This window comes from Hypomesus transpacificus, chromosome 10 (assembly GCF_021917145.1).
Source record: "Hypomesus transpacificus isolate Combined female chromosome 10, fHypTra1, whole genome shotgun sequence".
Taxonomy (NCBI): domain Eukaryota; kingdom Metazoa; phylum Chordata; class Actinopteri; order Osmeriformes; family Osmeridae; genus Hypomesus; species Hypomesus transpacificus.
The window spans coordinates 1,890,701-1,911,340 of NC_061069.1; the positions used below are offsets into that span (position 1 = coordinate 1,890,701).

Here is a 20,640-nt window from a genome sequence, read left to right on the forward strand (position 1 = left end):
CAAAACCTAATCCCCTAAAAAAAGAGTTGCTAAACGCTAGCAGAACTGTACTGCCGCTCTGATGAAAATGAGGTACCCTTGGTTAGGAAAGAATCTGGCTTCTGGCATGCGTGGATTTGGGGCATATTGTGCAAAATGCGTACATGTACTGTTTGCTACATGAACACAATGAAGTGAGCATATGATGTAGTTGGATGAAGAACTTATCTTTGAATCATTTAAAAGAGAAGTTGATGTGTGTGCTGACGAAGCTTTTGATCCAGACCCTGTTGCTGGAGATATTTCCTATTTAATAGAGGTGTATAAATAGCCCTCTGTTCAACAGAGATTAAAAGTTAGTCAGCTACGCTCAGTTATGATGAGTGTTGCAGGCAGAGAGAACTTGTTTTCCATCCAGATGGATGCACAAGCCTGGAACACACACTCCACACACACACATGCAGAGTGCACTGAAAAGACTAGGGGAAAAAACTTGGATTCCCTCCTGTGGTTTGTGTGTTGGAACAGGTGAACAGTTTGTACTCCAGAATAGCCATTACTGACGCTGTGCTGCAGGGTTGGAACTTGGCTGGAGCTGCAAGTAATGTAGCTCCAACAAATGATGGGCTTATTTTCCCTCTTTTTGCAAAAATTTAAAGGACATGCCACAGCAGAATAGTTTTTTCTTTCACTTCACTGTTCAGAATTCACTATCATGCTGCCTTACAAAGAAACAGGATAGAACCAAGTGTTTTGAACATCTCAGTATGTTTTCAGAGGTTTTGGGACTGACTGTATCTTGATTTTGTGACAGTAAATTCATGGTTAAGAGCACCTCTCAGCAGAAAAATACAGGCTTGAGAGAGCAAGGGTAAGGCACGGTTTTCAGAGAAAGTTTTCACAAAAATACTGATAGCAAAATGTGAATTACACTAATAATTGTAATGTAATATGAACCTCGGAAACAAATAAATTCCATCTCCAACGAGTCCACACAATTCATTGAGCTACTCTCTAGGTCCATTTAACTACCCACATGTGTACTATAATGAGCTGTAGACATTATGCCTAATTATGTATATTTGGACTGTGTAAGAGGGCCTAACAAAAGCTTTGGAAAGGGACAATTACGTTTGTTGCTTAGTTACATCGTTAAAAATATACCAAATAAGTGCAGATTATAGTGAATGAGAATGCACATGTAAACCATGGGTATTGTTGCCAAAATGTGCAAAATTAAATTCATTAGCAAAGAGAAATGTTTTGCCATTAGATAAGACGAAAATGAAATAAAAACATTTATAACGGTTTCTGATAACAATTAATTTGCTACAAATATCCAATTAATTATTAATACCGATGCAATGAGTTTATGCTTTTTGTAAATTATGTTTTACTGGAATTCACATGCAAGAAGACATAGAAATTAGGCACTTAATTTGGCATAAAATATTATGAGTTTGTCAAACCACTGTACCACCTACACACCTTTCTGTAGGGACTGTTACTCAACGACACTAAGAAAACAAAAAAACAATGAACTGCTTTGATTCAAATTAAGGACGCCCAAAGCTGACAACCTTTCAGTTTTTAATTTTTATACCATTCAACCATATTTCAAAGGATAAAAAAAACATGCTGCACAAAAAGCAAATGAGGAGTGTAAAATCTGGCCCCATCAAAAAAGGCGGGGAAACCATGCCAAAAATATCATGGCAGATCTGCTGTCAAAACTTCAATCTGAGGACGTGAGACACAACTAATGTGGACCCAGCAGTGTAGTCTTTCACTTCCAGTGCACAATGACTGTGGCTGCTGGCTGATGGCAGGGGGAGGAAAATATGAATGCAACAGATGGGATTTTAAAATTCAGCGTCAATTGTTCATCAAAACAGACAAAACAACAGGACATCTGTTTACCTGCTGGAGTGTCAATGTTCCTCAGCTCCTCTTTGTCCTGTGGCTGCGCCAGGTCCTCGCTCTCCTCCTCACACGCCTCGCTGGGGCTGTAATGCCGAGGTTTCATCAACAGAGACTTTCTCTTGTTGACAGGGGCACCCTGCACTCTTTCCTGGGCGCTCCTCTTCCTTACCATGGGCCCATATTTGCTGGGGGATTGCCGGGGGACGAATAAGAAAGGAGCAATTAGGTCAACAATTAGTTGAGCCTCCAACTTTGCTTAAACTTGTGAAGTGTGCTTAATTTGGAGACTGTCGGTTCACCAAGGGAACATCCCCATATTACCGTTTGTACAAGTACATTGTGTCGGTTTGTCTAAGTTGTTCAAATCTAAGTTCATTTCTTAGCATGAATGAAAGAAACATTCAACACAAAACATTGAGAAAATACAAAAGCCGTTTTAAGGATAAACAATCATACCCTAATTTCAAAAGCTTTACTAATTTGAAGGGACCGATAAAAATAATGCTATTTTCATTCATCAGAAGAATAGTAATTGGGTTGGTATGGTTCTTTCATGCCTTCTTTTAAAGAAAGGTTGTGAACCCTTACCTGGGAGTTTTAAGGATGCAGTCAGCTGGAACTGTAAACAGAAGCAGAGCAAAGATGTGGAGAGTAAATAGTGGTGTTTGTATTTCCACTAGAGTAGGTGACTCAGGCTCTGCCAGCGTCTGTCTACGGCGAGACACAATCCTGATCAAAGATAAAAATCCCTACCTGGATAACCAGTTGGGAAATTATGCAATGCCTATGTTAACAGGGGTATCAGTGTTAACACCTTACTTTGGTTTGTGTCCGATGTTAAACACGCAAACAACGACAAAACATTCAACTCCATCTGATCAAAAGGCATATTTTTTCCCCTTTCACAAAACTGGATTTGCTAAATAGTTTACGCATCAAAACCATTGTATTGAACCAAATTCATGAACTTGAGGCCTGAGTTATGTTGAAAAGCACCTGACTCAATCCTCCCTTTTTTATTAGACCAGCAAAGCACAGCGCTGTAGCTCATCCTCGCCACTGCTTTGACAACATGATCTAAAAAGGTAAATTGATTTTCCCAGAGGCCTATGCAAATCTCATTCACAGGTTACAATGTATTCCCATGAAGCACAACTAATAATAAAGCCCAGATGAATTTCCCAGACGTAGTGATGAGCTCCAGAGTGAACATTCAGGCCTCAGAGGCTGTGAACACTTGCATAATGACAAACTCTGTCTAGAGGTTTTCAATCACACAATATATATGCACTCCTTAACTAATTTGAGCCAGTGTTTCAATTTAATGAAGTAATTCCCCTCTGAACAATATAATGGCAATGCGGTGCTCTTCAAATTGGTAAGATGACGTATAAAGCTGACAGCTGCGACGTTGGATTGTTGAACTGATCCAACCCTCTCCTATCTCATGGCTGTAAGTGGAATATGTGTGTGAATCACTGAATAAAACGACTTTTCCACCTGTGATTCCATGGCAAGGCATAGATGGTGCAGAAGCTACTCACCTTGGCTGTTGATACATGTCTGAAGTGTGCAGTCTTCTCCCTCAGAATCCATCTGTAAAGACAACATTGATGTGCAATATGTTTGATACTTGTTCAAGAGACATGATAAAAATCTGAGAATGTTTGCCACTAAATTGGGAAATGAAATAAACTTGGTACTGATTTCTTAAGTATTTGTAGGCAATACAATAATGCTCAATCCGTCTGGACGATAATGTCATGTTTAAATCATTGTGACTATGAACAACATGTAGAAAATCACAAATGCCACAAATTACTAAACTGAAGGTGTAACAAAGGCAAAACAAAACAAACATTTCTGAGGTGAGAAAAACACAACAATGCTAAATAACGACATTAAAGCGTGAGTGGTTGTGGTGGTGCTACACAACGTGTGTTCCGACCAAAAATAGTTGTTAAAATCCAGCCACTCTCCCTCCACCATTGCTCGTGTGTGGATCCCAAATAAAACCTATTAAACATAATTATTCCAGGCTGATGGTGGTGTATAGTGGTCACAGGCCAGTGAAATCTATGAGTCATAGGATATGCTGTTACTTTTCCTGGTAATGGGAAACATGACTCCTCTCTCTGGTTTGCTGCTGTGATTGAAGGCACTGACCTGTCATACATTTATAATAGGGGAGCAGGTGTGGCAGTGATGGACCTTAATTTCCTTTAATAAACCTTTTATGTGCCACACTCTTAATGCCACGCCAGCTCCTCTGAGGTCCTGCTCATAATAGGTTCATTACTTTTGATTACTACAGCCTATTGAGATAAACAACACCCAAACACTATAGATTACATTCTGTAAAAACGAATGCTGTTGATTAGTTTGGAACACTTTCCACATCACACGAGTAGAAACAAGGACACTCTCTCACATGTAATGATTTTTTTTTCTTTTTAAAACACAGCTTTTACCCAAAAAAGTCAGTGTGAAATGTATTCAACACCAACGAGAGCAAATTAATTAGTTGAAATTGAAATGATGTTATCAGTACACTTGTTTAAATATCACAGTTTGACTTATATGTCCACATTAAGCACCTCTATGTTACTGAGGTAAAAGTCATTATGTAAATCTGTTGGTTTCAGACTCATGTTAATTTTGCCATGCCTATTTTAAAAATGAGAATTAAGTCAAGTTATTACCCTAAATCATTTTATGACATATTTTATATTGTTTGGAAGGTGATATGGGGAGGGATGCACATTCACCTCAAATGCCAAAAAGCTGATCAAATCTACTGCAATGCAATTCAGCTTCCCAAATAAGCTAAGACTGTCAGGCATAAAAAACCCCTTGCCACCGAAGCCTCATGTTTTTGCATTGTGAGGGTACAGAGCGTGCACTCTTTACACTCTCGTGACGAGAGCTACTGATGGTCCTTCACAAACTCCAAACTAGATTTAATTCCTCAAAAAGAACAAGAGGTAATGGCACTGTGAGAAAAGCTTTATTAGACACTCACAAGGTCAAAGTGAGTACTTATGAGGGAGAACATCCAGTAGTGAGTTGAAGCGTCATGGAGACAGAGCACCATGTTGAGGGCGTTTTTACACACAAAAAACAAATACATGAACTCTGATCAAATAAGGAAAAGGTTTGTGTTTGAATGTTTTCTATGCTCTGGGGCTAGGATTTGTGTGTGCCTTCATCTTGATATAGGAAAACACACATTGTCATACCGAACACCTCACGACAGTTACATTTGATTTGTTGGCCACTTGGAATTTTAGTCAGGTGTGGTTAGGGTTAGTTATGGTTGTGTTTGGGGTTAGGGTTGGATCATGGGATCTGTAGTTTGGATGCACGATCCCTTCAGACTTTAGATCATTTCAACCTGCAGTGAATTATGCCACTTTTTTAGAGAAAGCCTATGGTATGGAAAAAAAGAAGCGGATTCAGCAATATCCAACACTGTGTCCGCGCACCGCCCACATCTCTGCATACAGAAACAACATCCCCGTCTGATGTTACCAGGGGTCAGCCAAGCACCCACGTGACTTAGCCCAACATGCTGCTTATTCAATGCATCCTAATGACCTCTGCCATTAGCTATGCTGTTTACCAACTATCACCCAGACTACATCCGCATTACTGCATTAGGATTTTTTTTCTTCTGAATTTTTAATATTTTTGAAAGATAACTACCAGTTAATAGTGTGATCAAAAAATGCTCACCTTTTCTTGGGGTTTTCCAGGCAGAATGTGGAAGGGGCTGCCAGGCTGGCCAGGGTCACCTTGGTCCGGGTGTGCACAACTCTTCACTTGTTTCAGGATGTGAGCATGAAACTCATTCTCTGTAACACAATAACAACAAAAAACGCAAACCTAAATGAAAATCATTCTCAAGTGGGTACGTATCATTTCCTGTCACGGCCACAGCCAGATGATCTGGCTGGTATTGTAGACGTTGGTTTACTAGTAATAATAAGTAATGATTAGATGTCTGCTAATCAACAGTTTCCTTCCAGTGATATTGGTCATAAGAAAGATGTTGGTGTACCGGTACATGCAGTCAGAGACAGTGGGGAGGGATCACGTTAATACCTCCCAAGGAATAAGGAACAAGATGCAAATTGATTGCTTGACAGAGATCAAATTGCTTGCCTCTAATTAATACAAAACATCCAAGAGGGAAAACAAGGATGAACACAATGAGTACATTAAGCCTCTTCACTTCACAGATCTTATTATAGAATTATTTATTTCTGTTAGCTTTGAAAGAAAAAAAAAAAACGTCTTCTTAATTATACCACTCAGAGCGTCCCGTCCCGTCCCCCCTTCCCCCACCCTCCCCCCAGAAACAAAAGGGGGGGAATTGTCATTAGCATAAAAAAAAGTGCAGGCGGTTTGTCATCTGCTGAATCATAGTCCGGCCCCCCCTCTCTCTGTCAAACACAAATAGAGCCTCTCCGAGGGATGTGCACCCGTGTATGGGGTGGATTTCTCAGGGGGACAGAGGCCGCCTGATGCTCTTGGTTCCTATGTGATTTTCTACGTGTTAATCTATCTGCTTGCTGTCCTTGGGCCCTGCCCATTCCCCCCCCCAGCCCCATCTGCCACAGTTCCCACCACGGGAAGGAGAATGGGCTGCAACTGGGGGAGAGACGGCCTTCCCAGTCAACCAGTCATGAATAACCATCGCCTCACACCGTTTCCAGAGGGGGGGGGGGGGTGGAGTAACTGGATCCCAGTATGCACTGAATAGCTTCTCTTCTCGTGGATCAAACTCCATGTCACATGTTTCACTTCAAATACAATGACTATTAAACATTTGACTGCATATTGTAGATCTTGAATTAAGCATATAAAAGCTCATAGCTATTGTCTGTTGTACACGCAGCGAATGCACAGTGCATAGGACTTGCTCGCACTACTGCAAATCAAATCAGACAAATCAAATATATGCTACTTCTACAATATGGTGCTGCTTCTGCTTTGTCCCACTCTGTCCCACAATTTCTTTATACATATCTTGCTCACAGCAGGTGTACGTATTATTCTTAGGGATATGTTACTTCTTTATTTAAATGTGTAACTACTGCTGAACTGCTCCAGCTGATAATAAGAAGAATAATAATCATCATTGACCTTGAGTCATTGACATGTCCCCCAATGTTCCTAGCTTATCCATGCACTTGGGACACTCTTGTGTAATTAACATAGAGGCTATTCTGATAGAGCAAAACTGAACTGTAGCCTGTGAGAGACGCTCCATCTTCAAACCCATTAAACTGTAGGATCCTCAACGATTTCCAAGACCACAAAATTAAAGACATTGTTTACATTTTCTTTAGATAGGGGCAAACGAGATTACTCCAAAGTAAGATTTCAAAACGACAGCGCTGCGCGCTCATTCAACCAACTGTTATGATTAGATTAGTCTTTTAACATAATTACTGACCCAGGCTGCGTGTGGGAAACAATGCATACATAAAGAACTGGGTCTGGATCTGAACTGATACCCGTCCTCTCTCCCTCAACCTTTTTCTCTTAACCTTTCTTCAGCAGTATCATTTTGAATTATGGGAGACGGGGGAGGGTGGTGTGCAAGGTCACTGTCTGTTCTGTAACGCCCCCCCCCCCTCCTCCCCCTCCCCACCCCCACTCCCCCACCCACCACAACCCCCCCCCCCCCCCCCCCCCCCCCATGTTTTTTTGTTTGCTCTACCAGAGGCGCACAGAGTGAAGGGTTAAAACTGGAATGGATTTAATTATGGAATGAATGGAATTATAATGCGCCTGCAGCAAGTTTTCCTCCTTATTTATTAAAGCAGCTGATGGGCCAGGTTTGATGAGCCACTTCTGGCATAATTGAGTCATCACACAAAGAGGGTTCCTCGCATTCAGAGTGGTTTTATCAGCAGCAAACAGACCTGATTACTGGCAATTACACTCTGATCTAGGGGAAGGAGAAAAAAGGGTAAATGTGCGGGGTAACTTCTGTGTTTATAGTTTACCCCGGGAATAATTTCCACATTAATTTTACATGCTAAGTGTTTTCTGTTTCTGCATAATAAAGAGCAAACAGGCAAAAGATAGCACAATTTACTTTCATATTTTCTTGTAATGAATGTCTGAGCTCAGAGCATACTGATCACTATTTATGTGAAACGTAGGAGCCGTTTTGGTTTTGATATCATCCACTGTGCACAGAATCAGCAATATGTGGCTAAAGTACTTCAGAAGAAAACAGCAATGTGTGCTACCAACAATTGTTTGTGCAGAGCTGTAATACGTTGTCAGGGAAGACAGAGTAAAACGCTTTAGGCAAAGAACAGAGCAGGGCTTTTACCACCTTACACTGAGATGGAAATGGGCGCATGGTGAGTAAATCAAAACCTGCTCAAATAAACAAGTTTTTGCAAAAAGGATTTTCTATTTGCAGTGTGATCAGCCAGCCATCAGATGCCCTCTGCCTAAAAAGCTAGCAGCTGGACATTAGAATACTAGCTAGAGACATTTTAGGGAGGGGGAGGGGGGCTGATTTCCTATTCACATCAAATCTGGCCCTAAAACGCTGGTCGGATTTTATTTGCTTTTGGGTTTCATCATATTCTACTGTTATACACAAGCAAGTATGCCCTGATATACACAGTGTATGTATTTATATATCAGTATAGGCTTTTTTTCAGAAATTACTTACTCACAAATCATAAAAAAATATGCATCCCAATAGTGTGATACTGGTGAAAGTGCATCACAGATCTTACAGATCTCAAGAGGTAGAACTCCTTCAGTAAGTCTTGCTCATAACTATTTAACCCACTGGAAATTAATGTTTTCTGAAAGAGAAGTGCTGGGAGACACTTAGAAAAAAAATCTTTAGCACAACTGTGATTTCAGACATAACAGCCTCACAGCCACCTAGACCGCCAAGCACAGTGTTGGTGTCTGATGCCAAATGAGTACTTTTATAAGAGGGTAGCAGCTTATCTTATCACTGCCACAAGACTGAGATGCTTCAATAAAGGACGAGGCTCACAGAATTCTTAACAGACAATTAGGAGCCTGGCTAGCCACTGTCTCTTCAATGATTTGTTATGATGGCATAACTACAGGGGAAACTTGTTATTGGAGCCAGTTAGCAAGGCGCCCATAAAAGAGTCAGATGGTGACACCTTCGCAGAGGTGATTTATGAATCTTGTAATCCCTTTCCAAAGTCATCCCAAAGCCTTCCCTCTAAATTGAGTTCACCTGGAGCAGGACCACACAGAAGCGCAAAGTCCAGAATGTTTCTTCTACCATCAGACAGACCAAATTCGTTTTTGACCAAATTGCTGGAGCTTTTAGTTCTCTTATCCATGAAGGCTTTCAGATGATGTGAAATTGCTAATTGAATATCACTCTAAATCGCAAACACAGCAATGCTTTGTGCGACAACATTTTCTTTTTTACGTGTAAGGCTGTCCTCCCTCTTTCTTGGTTAATGCTAGCTAATAAGTACCTGCAAATATTGTTGAAAAAATGTATGCAATTTGCACCATGGATCAATTTTCTGATTGCATAGATCCAAATCCGATTGCCTTTATCAATACAGTGACTTTTGTCATGTTACTCGTTACATCTTTAGATAAATCACTAAACTAGTTTTTTCAAAACTGACTAATTTGGGGACAGGTGTTTAGGGAGAAAGAAGTTCCAGCCCTGGTGTCTGTCATCTCTACAAAGTAATCCCAGCCATTGTTCCTGCCCAAGAAGGCCCTTTTATAGATGAGGGTGCATGAATGCTACCAGGTGGTTGGCAATTTGGAGAAACGTAGTAACCATTCGAGCTAATCCCCCGTCACAAAAGGCAGGTCTCCTGTGCTCTGGGGCCCTCCAGGGCGAAGGGAGAAGTTTACCTCACACACACAGAGTCTGAAAGGAGCCAGAGACTCTACCACTGATTCCTAATCAGATTGCGCTGAAGTGAACAGCTCGCATGGCAGCTGTAGTTTTCCCAGGGTTAATTACCTTTCACTGCTCTCTCTAAATGAGTCAGCTGTTCCTGTCATTGAACAACTCCACTCTATCTCTTCTCCTCTGTCCTCCACATGCACACGCGCACACACTTAACAAACACACACACACACTTATCCTAATACCCAAGCAAAATAACATAAACTCGTATCATAGTTTTTTTATGATTCTAAATGTTACTTTAACTAGCATTTATGTGTTGTGTACGGTCCTAAACTGCACAATGGGAAAACAGGAAATGATTAGGATATGCGTCACTTTAGTAATGAAGAGGAGGAGTCAATGGCTGTTGAAATAAAGGTCATTATCATTTACTTTAAGCTACCAATATTTATTTATGTTTATGCAGATGGGATGCTGGATTCCCAATCCTTCCCTCACTCTCTCTGTCAAAGGGGAAGAATATCAATCTGTCAAGGTCTTATGTTAGTTGGCTCCCACTCTTACTAATTGAGGATGTAAAGTAAGTAAAACACACAGGCACACACAAGACCAAGACACTCCAAAGCATTCCCACTCACAGTCACACACCTAGTCACACACACATATCCACATACAGTTCAGTTCTGATTTTGTGTTGTCATCAATTCTGAAAGATCTGTCTGCCTCCTGAGCTCTGTGGCTCAGTATGGTGGGGGAGGTTTAAGTGATTTTTGCCACTGTGTGGCAAAATCCCTTGGCCACCTGGATTACAAACTCTAGTCCTTTAACTCATGCCAGTATAAATCCGTGTTAACTCGGATTTACCTCTAGCATATGAATTCTCAGTCTGCGTAAGCTTTGTTTGGAATGAGTTGTACATAAGTATTTTATGCATTAAAGAGATGCCCATTGGTGAATTCCCATTTTATAACAACAATAAGAAAAACTAACAACTACAAGCAAAAAACAATTGCTTGTTCTTCACTACAAAAAAAATCTGCAAAAAAATACAAGCGCATGTAAAACTACAGAAGTATTTCTTCAGTATACGGTAACTACCGTAATAATCAAGAAACTGCCCTCCATGCCCAAACCAGAAGTGCAAGACTACAGATCCCAAACAGCATGTTGTGGTCAATGAACAATCAACTTCTAAAAAGAAAAATTAAAATATCTGGATAGAATGACCTGCAGCTCACTGAGTTGTTCATATGCTTTTGTTAGAAATAAAAATGATAACGATTGAAAAAAATCTGCCAAAAGGAGCCAAGAGGATATAAATTAAGCATTATCCAATATCCATACAATCTCCTTATTCACTCAAACACACACACATACACACACTCTCTCTTCTGGGAGAGTAGAGTTAAGCCTGACTATTTTGTACTTAAAAGGTTAGCATGCCTGTTTTGTGAGTTTGAACCAAGCTTGCCAGATCAGCAGATGGTCCATGATTATGATTATGTGCATCAATAAAATGAATAATCTTTAACAAAATGTAAATTTGACTTAACTCCAGGGTTTAATACACAAGATGGACTTTAACCCACTTTCCTGTCAGACTGGAGTGTATGATATTTTAATGCACTTGAAAGGATGAAGCTTGCCCACCACATCCCAGATGAATCTACTTACTACAACAGCTGTATTCTTTCCTTGCACAAAGCATAGAGCAGCGAATTCTCTGATTCACAGACGATCGGTCTTGCATTACTTGTTCTAAAACTGTACTTGTACTATGCCAACACAATCTTGATACTGTATTTGAAAAAGATGAATTTAGACATGGGAAAATGAATGAATGAATCTGGGAATGAATGCATGAATGTCATAGAGCACAACAGTACCTTCAGCCTCATTCATCCATTATATATAACAGATAAGTGCAGTTCTACACTTGTTCACCAGATTTACTGGGAGTACAACCAAAGGGAGAGCAGCTAGAAACTTCCCTGAAAAAGCAAGGAGACCACTTGTGAAAATTCACATTTACAACCGTATTCATATTTCCATCCCCATTTGAAAGAGCTGAGTTTGGAAAAGACAGAACTGATACAATCAAGCCTTACTTCAACAAGAAAGTGGGCACGGAAAAAAACAGCAAGTGGGTTGGTACTGTAGCAAGTTAAGTTCGTGTGAACATGTTGGAAAGGAAATTGGGTGAGATTCATGTACTATGTCTACCTCTCCCTCTGCCACATTAGCCAGCATGAACTTCCAGCAGAAGCCACAGAATCCTTTCATCGGTCTACTTATCCGCTAAAAGCACTGTTTATCCTCAGACTTAAAGCACTGCATTTCCTGAAGACGCACAGATCCACTTGCTCGCTGTCTCATGCGTCCACACAGCAGCTCACATCATACACACTCACATCAACATTTCCGACAGGGCACAATCTGCAAGCATGACTTACCGTGCCCCTTTTAGCCTTTGTTTTGCATTTCATAGTAGTCACATGAAGCAGGTGATGATGTCGAGGGAAATCGAGGTGGGGTAGGATAGTCCAGTGTGTTGCTGTCGCGTGGAGTGTATGTGCGGGGACACTGTGATATTCAGCGGAGCCGCTAAGCTTTTTTTGTAGCCTTTGTGTCATTCACTTAACGACCAATCTCATTAGCTGCCGGGGCTACAATGGGCTGAATTATTTTCTGTGTAAATACACCACATGGTGACCCTCAAGGTAAGACCTCTGAAGGTCTTTTTAATCACATAAAAGATGGATTCCCCAAAAAATCAATGACCAAAGAATGAACAGATTGCCCTTAAAAGAATGAATAAAACATTGGTTCTAAAATATTCAGGTTAGGACTAAGCTTAATATGGTCTTGTATGAAAAAAATAAGGTATGTTTGTTGATGTATGTACAGTATGTATGAATGTATGTACATACAGTGTTGTACTGTGTACCATATAGTGTATAATTCTTACAAAAGTATATGATGTGCTCAGTAAATGCTTACCATATGCATTATGTTGTACTGTATGTTTGAACAATTCTGAAACTGCACATAGGTAAGAATATTAAAAACAAACTAGGAGGAAAGTTGAAGTGAAAGCCTGGGACAATGAATGGCCATCAAACATAAAGACTGTACAGTTAAAAATTCTGTCTGACACATTTTACTTTCTTTCCTGCCATTTCCCTGATGCTGTGTTTCTGGTGCAGAACTATAATTCCATGCTAAATGAATTATTGTAAGTACTTGAAGTCATGACAGCTGTCCATAAGCTTTAGGGACATGTCTATGGGCCAACTTGACCCTTGTTAGAAAACAAAACAAAACACAAAAAGAGAATAGTGCAGCCTGGGACTGCTGAGCAGGGTCACTGGAGATTTTCCAGACAAACGCTGCACAGGGGAGGAGAGGGGAGGAGGAAGGACAGGCTCAGAATCTCATTTTAACAGACCGCACACAATCTGGGCTCCCACAGAACTATCTCTGCCTGACCGCTTTCTATTTATCCCTTATCAGTGTTTACCAACCGCTAGTTTTCTTTCATTCACACTGTGAGGCAGTTCTCTTACTATCAGTCAACAGCTGACACCGTGGAACAGCCTCAAAGGCAAGAGGAAGGGATCAAAACTAAACCAAAGCTGTTTAAACAATACAACAGAGGAAATAAATTCATAAATCCTAATTCTTCCCAACCCACAAGGGTACAAGCAGATCCTTTATAGTTAGGCCAACAAACAGAACCACAGCCAATGAGGTACATTACAATCAAGGTAAATGCTGAAATATATTTTGAAAAAGACAGGGGGAAAATCCCATGTAATTGTAATGAGAAGAAAAAAAATAGACCCTTATATTGGCTACTCGCTAAACGTATACATTACATTTCTTCATGAATCTTAGAAAAACAAACACTGTAAATGTTGACACATTAATGTGAATTTCCCGCTACGGGTTTTCAGCCTGTTATGCTAAAGGACATTTTTATATATAGATATATAATTCTAATGCATTTTGATATTCAGTTTACATTTCTGAAATACATATCACAAACTGAGCCACATCCCCACAGTCAAATGGACTCAAACTAACCACACTGAATCCAGATGTACATTGCTGAACATAATTGAAGATTTTCTCATTTAAATTTAATTTAGTTACTTTTGTTACTATATGGCAGAATCATAAAGTTTTATCTGATAGATTTGTAGGAATATGTTAGTTTATACTTGCTGTACAAGTATTTGACTAAATAATACAAGATATATAAGATCATTCAACGATCACTTTAATAACTAAACAGCATGACATTTTATAATATGTTTTGTCTTTAAATAGAGTAATCACTCTTTTCATGTAAAAAAAAGGGTATTATTAGGGCCCTGCCCAAAAAATATGTTATAATAAACAAGGTTCGTAAGCGTCAAGTTCATTTGTCTGATTAAGCCTTACTATTCAGTTAGGCTACAATCATTTAAAAGAGCCTTGGTTTTCTGAAATACTGTTTAAAAGTTAAGTAATTAATTACATTTATCCTTTCACCAGCTGTTCGACAGCAGATGGAACATTTCTGAAACCTTGTTGAATAAATCCTCATAATTCATTTTCCTGGATTAACTAAGTGAAGTTTGAGTGGTGGAACAGGTAATACAATGCATACTGGGTGGTCAGTGAACGCTTTCTGCTTTCTTCACTCCTCATTGTATTCACCCAAAGAAAGCTCACCAGGATTGATTTCAGTGCTAGGTTGTTTCTTTAAAAAGTGAACTTTTTTCAATGATAACTTAGTTTCAATCTTATGAGAACAAAATGAGTTGACTCAATAATGAGTTCATCACAAGAAAGGAAAGCATTTTTTTGTCTCTCTCCCCAGATGCTGAATGACTAAATGTACATTCAGATTATGGTTGGAGTTTATACTTAGGAATGATATTCCCATTCTAAAACCTTTACTAATCATATTATAGAATGTTATAGTAAAATAATAACACAAAACTTTGTCAAGGTGTACAGATCATGTTTGTAACACTTTTTACGAACGGTATTGCCTTGGCTCAAGTCAATAGAGACTTTAGTCGGTACCATGGACAGTTCCTGTTGCCACACAAGAGAACAGGCAGAGATAGGTAGCATTTCCCTGTTGGGTAGCAACTGAACTAGTGTCCCACTGCTTGGAGCAGAGAGAGGACTAAATGTAAGTGGTTGGAAGAGGAGTAACGCCTGTTTCTTATCACTTCTGCACCATTGGATTCTGTTGGCTCTGTTGGAGATTAGAATAACATCAAAAGAGAGCCTACTGCCATGGAAGTTTGTACTTCCCTATATTTCATTTCTCGAACACCTGGGATCTTTAAGTTTGCAAACTTGTAAAATGGTTGTCTGGATAATGAACGACAAGATTTGATGTATGTCTTCACAGTTCTTCCCCGATAGGAAGAAAAAAGGTTTGGGAGTATTTTGTAGCGGATGTACTGTGTATTCCACCAGGACCATGACACTACAGATGACAGGCATGATGCTGTCGTACTTCAGTTAGAAAGGCCAGAGAAGCGTCCCTCCCACACAGCCTGTGAGTAATATGAAGCCGCTAAACATGTTTAAAAGAAGCAACTGAAAAAAATGTTTGGACTTCTATTTGAATAATAATCTTATTATAGGCTAACACTAGGCCTAAATAAAGGCCAAGATATGGATGGAGGTGCTGTTCTTGCCTCCTAATTAATTTTCTTAAAATCTTCAATTGATTTGTATAAGTTCTCTGCTAAAATGGGATAGTATAACATCCAAATCTATCCATCTTGATCAATCTATCCATCTTGATTAATCTATCTATCTATCTATCTATCTATCTGGGAACTATATACTAAGAGCTCCTAGTAAATGATAAACTTTTCCAACATTAATCGCTTCAGCTAAACCAACAGTTACCCTGGAGACGTGAGACTCTGGTGTCTCTTCAGTTTACTCAAGAGTAAGGTAGTCCACAAAAGGTGCACGCAACCAAAATCTCTATTTTGAACTAATGATGACTTGGCTATATTTAGAACACATCGACTGGACCATGTTTTTACAGCAAATATTTAAAAAGGTTACAGCTGGGTTATAACCCTTAATATTGATTATGGGTTCGTTTTATAGAAACAATCCTGTTCCAACAACAGTTGAAAAATCCTGAAGCTCTGAGTCAAAGTTTAAGTGCATTAGGACTCTGGTAGTTCTGTGTATACAGCTGTCACACCAAAAGCCGCCCAAAACCTGACAATGCTTTGTCTTCATAGACAATACTGACATGTGTTCCTCTAAGACTAGCTTATACTCCATACAAATGCTGTGAGTTTAATTTAGGTAGACAGCATCTAATGTGATCTGGATGATCAAATATAGGTCATGCTTCTTAAAAACAGTTTGAGACATTTAATCTCCTCTAACTGTCTGAAACCTGGACAGAATCTGCACTATTTTTTCCCAACAAGTGATATATATTCTGTTAACAATGTAATTTCAATCAACTATAATTTCTAGACATGCACATTTCAACATTTTGCAAAATTTCAAAGCTAGGGTGTTTGTGAAACAATCCAACATCAAAAGAAAACTAATAACTAGTCATTTACAAGCAGATAACTTGAAATCACAGTTAGACATACGACATTTGATGATTTCATCAAACAGCAGCACATAGTCAGAGACACAAAAAAATGCCTATCTTCCGCTTTCACAGGTCAAGCCTAATCTCAATGACAAGAAATACTGACTAACACTACAGTATTAAAAGAACTCTGACACAAACCTACTTCTGTGATCCAGAAAGTTTGATTTCCCTCCAGTCTGTTGATGGCCGAGCTGGTGCTGTGGCTTTGAAAGGTAGTCCCCAGGAATATGACATACTGTGCCTTTGACAGCCTGGAGATAAGCACCTGCGTTCGGGTCCCTTTTTACGTCACACCTCCCCATTCACAGCCCTTCAACATGATGCACATTTGCACATCAACAGCAACCAACCCCCCCCCCCCCCTCCTCCTCCCTCCACTCTCCTCATTCTACTCCCACATCCGCAAAACACACAAACAGGCGCACAAGGAGGCAGATGCACGCGTTAGCTCCTACACACACACACTCACGCTCACGCAGGCACAAACCCAGTCTTATTCGTACACAATCGCACGCACAAGTGCACGCATTGAAATAGAGAGGTGCGTAACATGCACACATAAGCGTGCACACGCACAACAGAAATTTCTTATTTTTTTCTTTTGATACATTTTACCCCCTTATTTTCAGCTTTTAAACTTTCCCTTGCTTTGTCAGAAGACTGGGGCATATGCCCTCCCAAGCTTCCCATATATCACTCATCATGCAAATGAGAGGGAACGTCACTCCTCGGTAGCAGATGGCCAGGGATGATAACAATGGCTCAACAGACCAGTTTCAATGTCTGCGACTTTATCGCTACGGCAACAACAACCGAAGTATATGTCATGGAAGCCTTGCCGGTTAATTTGATTTCCCCCCCCACCCCCACCCCCTCTGTTTGTTAGTACCTGTCTGTCTTTTTTATATTTTTCTCTCTTCAACTGTTTCAATGACAATCTTTTGTCTGAGACCTTTTCTGTTACTTGAGGACAAGCTATCAGTAAAAAGCAGGGACCTGGAAATGATTTTTGGTGACTAAGTAGGGCTGCTGCCTAGCAGTTATTTAAGTAATTAGGTGTAATTCCTCCCTGTAGGCCATGTTAGCCTCCTGAGTTAGCTCATGCATTAGACAGGCCTGGATAGAGAGGGGGAAAGAAAGGAAGAAAGGGGCCCCAAGACATCACAAATGCAGCTTACAAAAGCCCCAGCCACAGTGATGTCACCTCGCGTCCTGCTGACTCCTGTTAATACAAGCCCCCATAGCAGAGAGTAAACAGTGGAAGCGTTTAGCAAACAGGGCCAGATTACAATGACAAAGGCAGCCACACTTCTGGGTGGAGCCTGGGGCGTGGGTGGGGGTGGGGGACTTGAGAGGGGGGGTGCATGGGGGTAGGGTGCCACAGCTTAGTCCTCAAAATAAGTGATATCCATAAGGGGCCTCTTGGAGATCCTACCCCATCCCCAGCTGATGGTAGGGGCCACCAAAACACGCTTATCTCCGGGTTATGTCCCCCTCTATCTCCAGGGACTGACGTGTGAACACAATGTGTAATAATGTATTTTCAGTGCTTTTCTGTCATCTGCACATTTGGTTATGCAAGGCTGGGGACTCAAAGATGGGGCATATCATTACTTAAGGTTTGGCAGTTGATCATCACCTTGGTTAATACCTCATTTGAAAGTCAAATTCGTAACTGTCTTCAAGAGCCATTTCATGGTACACACTAAAAAGAGACCATCAAAGAGGATGGTCATGCTCCATGTTTTCTTTCACGTGTTCTTTATGATGAGTGCAAAAAGAAATTAAGAAAAGGTCTACATGAGCATCTTTTGAAATTATAAATGCAGATACTTTATTTGCTATTGTGGACAGTATCAGATGAAGGATTAACAAGCGGAATTAGTTTGAGGATGTACTGATTACTCCATGTTTCAAACCCCACAAAGATTCAAAGCAATCATAACAAAATGTGAGGAAAATGTTGAACAGGGTGATGATGGGCAGTCAATGACACTGTCACGCCAACATAGCAAATGGGATGATGGGGGGGGGGGGTGAAATGGACATTGTCTTCTTACCAATACACACAAATTATGCCCTAGCGAAAAGGTTTCAATCAAGGCCATCATAGTCCATAAACTAGTGTTTTGTCAAATTATTTCATCAACAGGAAATGTGCACATAACTGGAGTGAGCTGGTGGAGAAATGAAAGAGTGGGTTGGATAAAATGATGTGTCAAACAAAGGTTCACGTTTAAAAAGTCCTGTTCATGTTTGCAGAAAGTGTTTGATTGCATTTAGAAAAGTATTACAATGGGTCACATCTGTGTCTAAAAGCTTTTTTCATTCTGCTGCAAATTATGTAAGCAAAGTGAAATGTCAAAGTACCCCACTGTTTTGAGTACTGTATCAGCCTCTGTGAATCCTACACAAATATGTATAATGTTTTCCAGAATTCTTCTAATGTACTGTAAGATCAGAATGTCACCTATATAAGACCAACAACTGTGTTTTTTCTATACCAACTAGGCAACACTGGGCTAGTTTGGTTTCATTGGGCATGCAATCAAGTCTAATAGTAATGAATATTCAACAATTCATTACACATGACAGATTTGTGAACTTGGCTGTGGATGATTCCAAATAAAATACTTTAAAATTGAACTAAAATAAGACAAATACCTGGTCAACTCTTTGTGTTGATCGCCCAAACCCCTTGTACTCATCCCTATGCCATTGTGCAACCACTTGATGCCTTGTTCATCAGTGAAAGTCACATAAAAGGGCAGATTAAATTTTAAAAATCAATTTGCATATGCAAATTAGGCAACACAACATAAGTACATGTTGTTGATATGGCTCCAGGATGCATAACTATCTCTATGTTAATGTCAACAGACAGTGAATACCCCTTTGAAAATGTGGGATAGATGTTTCATGGGGATCCTTATCTGCAATGCACCGTGCTGTATCTTCCTTGAAGAGACGATTAAAGCGACCCTTCAACCCTAATCCTAACCTTGACCCTTTGGGTGGACTTGTGTGTGACTGTGACAACCCTGCAGCATTTAGGAGCACACACAATCAGTCCTATCCTATCGCACATCCAATTACACATTCTTTGACTTTAGACTTGAATCCTATACAATCGTATGAGGTTCTAACTTAGACATTTGCCTACTTGCTACAGCAAGAAATCCCCCTCCTTGACCTTATGCAATCTCACAAACAAACAGTAGTTACTGATTAGCAACTGCTTAGCAACTAGCAACTGTGCGACAATGTGGCAATTCAATTAATTCTCAAAATACAACAAAATGGCCTTCAAAATATATCCCAAACACAATGAAACGTCTCGGTGAAATAATGTCTCTATTATGCTCACATACGACTACCTACAATACAGTTGCAGTCCATTATGTGTTGGTGCTCTTTTGAAGGACATTTTCATGCTGTGGAGAGCGCTAGCTCTTCTACCCCACCTGTTATTACCATCGCTCCATGCTCAGAAAGCTGCACTGGAGGCTGCTGGACATAGTTAAATAACCACAACATCTGTTTGAATAAATCAACAGGAGCCGGGCTAAGGGCAAAATCATATCAAACAACTACGTTTTTAATCAACTATCACCACTGTCTCCAAACAGGTTTAATACCATGGATTTAGCTATATGTCCACTAGAATATATTCTTTTTAAAGTACGTGTCAGGTAGTGAACAAGGCAAAGATTCAACCGAACAGTCACTCACTATTTTTCATAATCGCTCCCTGTATTTCGATTAAGATAATACGTTTGTGGTGCGAGCGTTACGTTGGATATCAGTTAGGACTTATTTATCAAGGTTCATGTGTAACAAACACCTCTCGCGCCACGTTCGTGAGCACAACATGTGCTTAAGAATATTGGCCAAACATACAGCTTTCTTATCTTCCTTTCACATTTCCACATTCAAACTTGGAGACATCACTGAAACGGTCTGGGTTCTGATTTGTTCTTGACTTGGCTGAATGTGGCTCTCTGGGGAGCTGGTCTACACATCTCTGACAGGCAGACAGACAGACAAAGAGGCAGACACACCCACTAAAGGTCAGCACAATGTTCACCACAAACAATACTAACAGGTGGGTCTAATGGGTTTTCTAATGACATTACTGATGAGAGTAAACCTAGACATTGATGGCAATAAAAGGCACCACTCCCTCCCA

The 20,640-nt window shown here is 40.1% G+C and overlaps 1 protein-coding gene across 1 annotated transcript in view; it reads right to left on the minus strand.

Annotated features, from left to right (window-relative positions):
* Positions 1 to 16,668, minus strand: part of st18 (ST18 C2H2C-type zinc finger transcription factor) — a 31,770-nt gene extending 15,102 nt beyond the window's left edge. Inside the window, exons 1-5 of the mRNA XM_047027648.1 lie at positions 16,590 to 16,668; positions 5,638 to 5,756; positions 3,447 to 3,498; positions 2,491 to 2,521; positions 1,900 to 2,087 (exon numbers count right to left, since the gene is read on the minus strand). Of these exons, the coding sequence (XP_046883604.1) occupies positions 1,900 to 2,087; positions 2,491 to 2,521; positions 3,447 to 3,498 (271 nt within the window). The 5' untranslated portion in view covers positions 5,638 to 5,756; positions 16,590 to 16,668. The remainder of the gene's footprint in view (positions 1 to 1,899; positions 2,088 to 2,490; positions 2,522 to 3,446; positions 3,499 to 5,637; positions 5,757 to 16,589) is intronic.
* Positions 16,669 to 20,640: the final 3,972 nt, after the last annotated feature.